Source organism: Phyllostomus hastatus, unplaced genomic scaffold (assembly GCF_019186645.2).
Source record: "Phyllostomus hastatus isolate PE091 unplaced genomic scaffold, TTU_PhHast_1.1 phas_contig_159, whole genome shotgun sequence".
NCBI classification, from domain to species: domain Eukaryota; kingdom Metazoa; phylum Chordata; class Mammalia; order Chiroptera; family Phyllostomidae; genus Phyllostomus; species Phyllostomus hastatus.
In genome coordinates, this window is record NW_025333640.1 from 1,575,157 (window position 1) to 1,578,334 (window position 3,178).

Consider the following 3,178-nt stretch of genomic DNA (forward strand, 5'->3'; position numbering starts at 1 on the left):
GAGATGGACCCAGGGTGGGGTATTTTGGGGATGAAAAGTGGGGAGGATGTGAGGCTGATGCCCAGAGTTCTGAAAGGAATGGGGGACGGTTGGAGACTCAGCTGGAGAGAAACCTCTAAAGTGAGAGAATAAAGCTAGTGTAGGGGGCCTACCAGGCAGTCAGGACTTGGGCCCCCCACCCCTGCCAGCCCCACCCTGCCCTTGGCACTCTCCGGTCCCTCAGACCAAGCCCAGTTAGACTCCAAGTGCATGTGAACTCACACCTGAGTCATGAGAAGGGCCCTGAAAAATTCCGGGTCCTTCAAGGAATCTCAAAAGCGGGTAACAGTGGCACTTCCCTTGTTGGGTCGCTGAGAGGCACAAGGAGATGATGCTCGTAGACTGTGTGAGTCCTGGCTCCACGCCACTCAGGGCCCCAAGCCCACGTAAGGCCTGAGGGAGCTGAGGAGCTGTGGATGCTCTGAGACTTCTTTTATAGAGGCTGCCAAGCCCCGGGTCAGAGACCTAGGAATTCTGTCTTGGCCGCAGGCCCAGGCGGCTAGGCCTCCGGGGGTAGAATGTAACTGGATGATGTCACAGAGGGTGGGCGCATCTAGAATCCTGGGGACTCCTGGCCTCAGCATCATCTGCCAGCAAGGCCACCCTGGTAGGTCAGTTCCTGCTGGGACCTGCCTTCAGAGACACAATGCAAACGTGCCTGCTCCCAGACGCAGTTTCCATCTAGGGCCACCCAGGTCCCAGCTGCTCTGCTTACCTGCCTCTGAGCCTCCCCTCGAAGCTCACCTCCATTCCATCCTGGCCACGGCCCCTGGGAGGCCCTTCGGATGCCCAAAGGCCTCCCATCTGCCATCCCCGGTGGGACCAAGGCTCAAACCAAAGCAGGAGGGGGAGGGGGAGCTCGGGTGGCCATGGGGCGGCAGCAGATGGCCCTGGCCCCGGGGGCGGTTCGGGCCGCACTGATCCTGTGGGAGCTGCTGGTGCCCTCACAGGCGCTGGTGCGGGCCGTGCTAGACGGGAACTCCAGCATTGTGGACTTTGAAGATTTGCCAGCCATGTTCGGGGTGCCCCTGGCCCCCGAGGGTGTGCGGGGCTACCTGATGGAGGCCAAGCCGGCTAATGCATGCCACCCCATCGAGGGCCCGCAGCCGGGGGGCAACGGCTCCCTGGGCGCCATCGTCCTCATCCGCCGCTACGACTGCACATTTGACCTGAAGGTGCTGCACGCCCAGCGGGCCGGCTTCAAGGCCGCCATCGTGCACAACGTTCTCTCGGATGACCTGGTGCGCATGGCACACGTCTACGAGGACCTGCGGCGCCAGATCTCCATCCCCGCGGTGTTCGTGGGCGAGGCCACCTCACAGGACCTGCAGCTCATCGTGTGCTGCGACAAGTCCGCCCACGTCCTCCTGTTGCCCAACTACCCGCCATGCCCCGACCTGGACTGCCGCCCCGTGCTGGCCGTCTCCTGGGTCCTGGGCTGCGCCCTGGCCCTGCTTACATCCACCTTTCTCGTCTTGCGATACCTGGGGAACTGCCTGAGGTCCTGGTGGGCCCGCGGGCCTGCGGTGGCCAAGATGCCAGCCTGCCGGAAGCCCCAGGTCCGCACCTTCACGCGGCTCAACGACACATGCGCCATCTGCCTGGACGAGTATGAGGAGGGTGAGCAGCTCAAGATCCTGCCCTGCTCCCACATCTATCACTGCAAGTGCATCGACCCCTGGTTTTCCCAGGCTGCCCAGCGCTCCTGCCCCGTGTGCAAGCGGTCAGTGCCCAGCACAGAAGACAGCTCCGACTCCACCATTGAGAGCATTGACGAGGACCCCTACCTGCAGGGCTACCAGCCCCCCATCTGGGCCATCCAGGCCCGGCTGCGCCCCCGGAGGCTGGAGCTGCTGGCCCGAGCCAGCCCGCACCACCGCTGCAGTGCCACCTCCATGGGGCTGGCTGAGGCCATGGAGCCCTCAGAGAGGCCCCCAGACACGCTCTGAGGCCCGCAGACCCTGGCTGGTGAAGATCGGGGTGGGTAGGGTAGAAATGAGTGTTTCTAGTCTGGAGAGAATAAAATGGGTTTGAAAACAGATTCTCACCCTGGCTGCTGTAGGGCTGCCTGGGCCTCCGGCCCCCTGTGCCACCCATGTGACAAAGCCCTGCAGAGCCCAAGGCTGGCTGGGCCGTCTGCAGGTGAGTGAGAGGGTGTGGGCTGGGGCTAGGCGGGGGCGGGGCGTTCAAGGTCGCTGTGTGTATTTGGCCTCCATTCCAATCCTGGGCGCACGGGCTGCTGATTTTGGATATGTTTATTTATTATTCATTTAAACTTTTTTTAAAATAAACTTTTTATTTTGAAATAATTTTAGGTCTAAATAAGTAGCCCAGGTTCTAGAGAGTTCTCACGTGCCCTCACCCAGCTTCCCCGATGGTCATGGCCCCCATGGGCGTGGTGTGTTTGTCATAACGGGAAAGCAACCTGGGTGTCTTACGGGGAACTGAAGTCCACATCCTGTCTGAATTTACCTCATCATTCCAACTTTTTCTGCTGGGAAATGTCCACGCATCCAAAGTAGGCAGAATAGAATAATGACCCCCCCGCCTGTACCCATTACTCAGATGCAACAGCTATTGCCTGGAGGCCGCCCCATACCTTCCCCACTTTCACTCACTCCCCCCTCCCTCGCTCTTTTGAGGCAAATTCCAGATGTTTATGTCATCTGTACGTATTTCAGCTTGTGTCACGAAAGTAGTTCTTAGCTGGAGAGGGAATGTTTTCCCCAGGGACACTCGGCAGCGTCTGGGACATTTTTGGTAGTCACCACTGGGGGCTGCTATTAGTCTCTTGTGGATGGGAGCTGGGGATACCCGCTCACGGCCCTGACAGGAAGTCCAACCCACGGCCTGCAGGCCACATGTGGCCCCGGAAAGCTATGAATGCAGCCCAACACAAAATTGTAAATTTACTTAAAACCTTTTTTTTTTTTGCTCATCAGTTTTCGTTGGTGTTTGTGTGTTTAATGTGTGGCCCAAGACAACTCTTCTTCCCATGTGGCCCAGAGATGCCAAAAGGTTGGGTACCCCTGCAGCAACCAGGACAGACCTCCCCAAAGAGGGCAACCAGCCCCGATGAGAGGCCGACCAGCCCCGATGAGAGGCCCTGCTCTTTAAGACAACACCTCTTAAAACACAA

At 59.1% G+C, this 3,178-nt stretch overlaps 1 protein-coding gene across 1 annotated transcript; it reads left to right on the forward strand.

Moving 5' to 3' along the window:
- The first annotated feature begins 570 nt into the window (after nt 1-570).
- Nucleotides 571-1,988, forward strand: ZNRF4 (zinc and ring finger 4). The gene is given in 2 exon segments (XM_045831360.1): nt 571-897; nt 900-1,988. Coding segments are annotated over 2 exon segments (1,416 nt in total).
- The last annotated feature ends 1,190 nt before the right edge of the window (nt 1,989-3,178 follow it).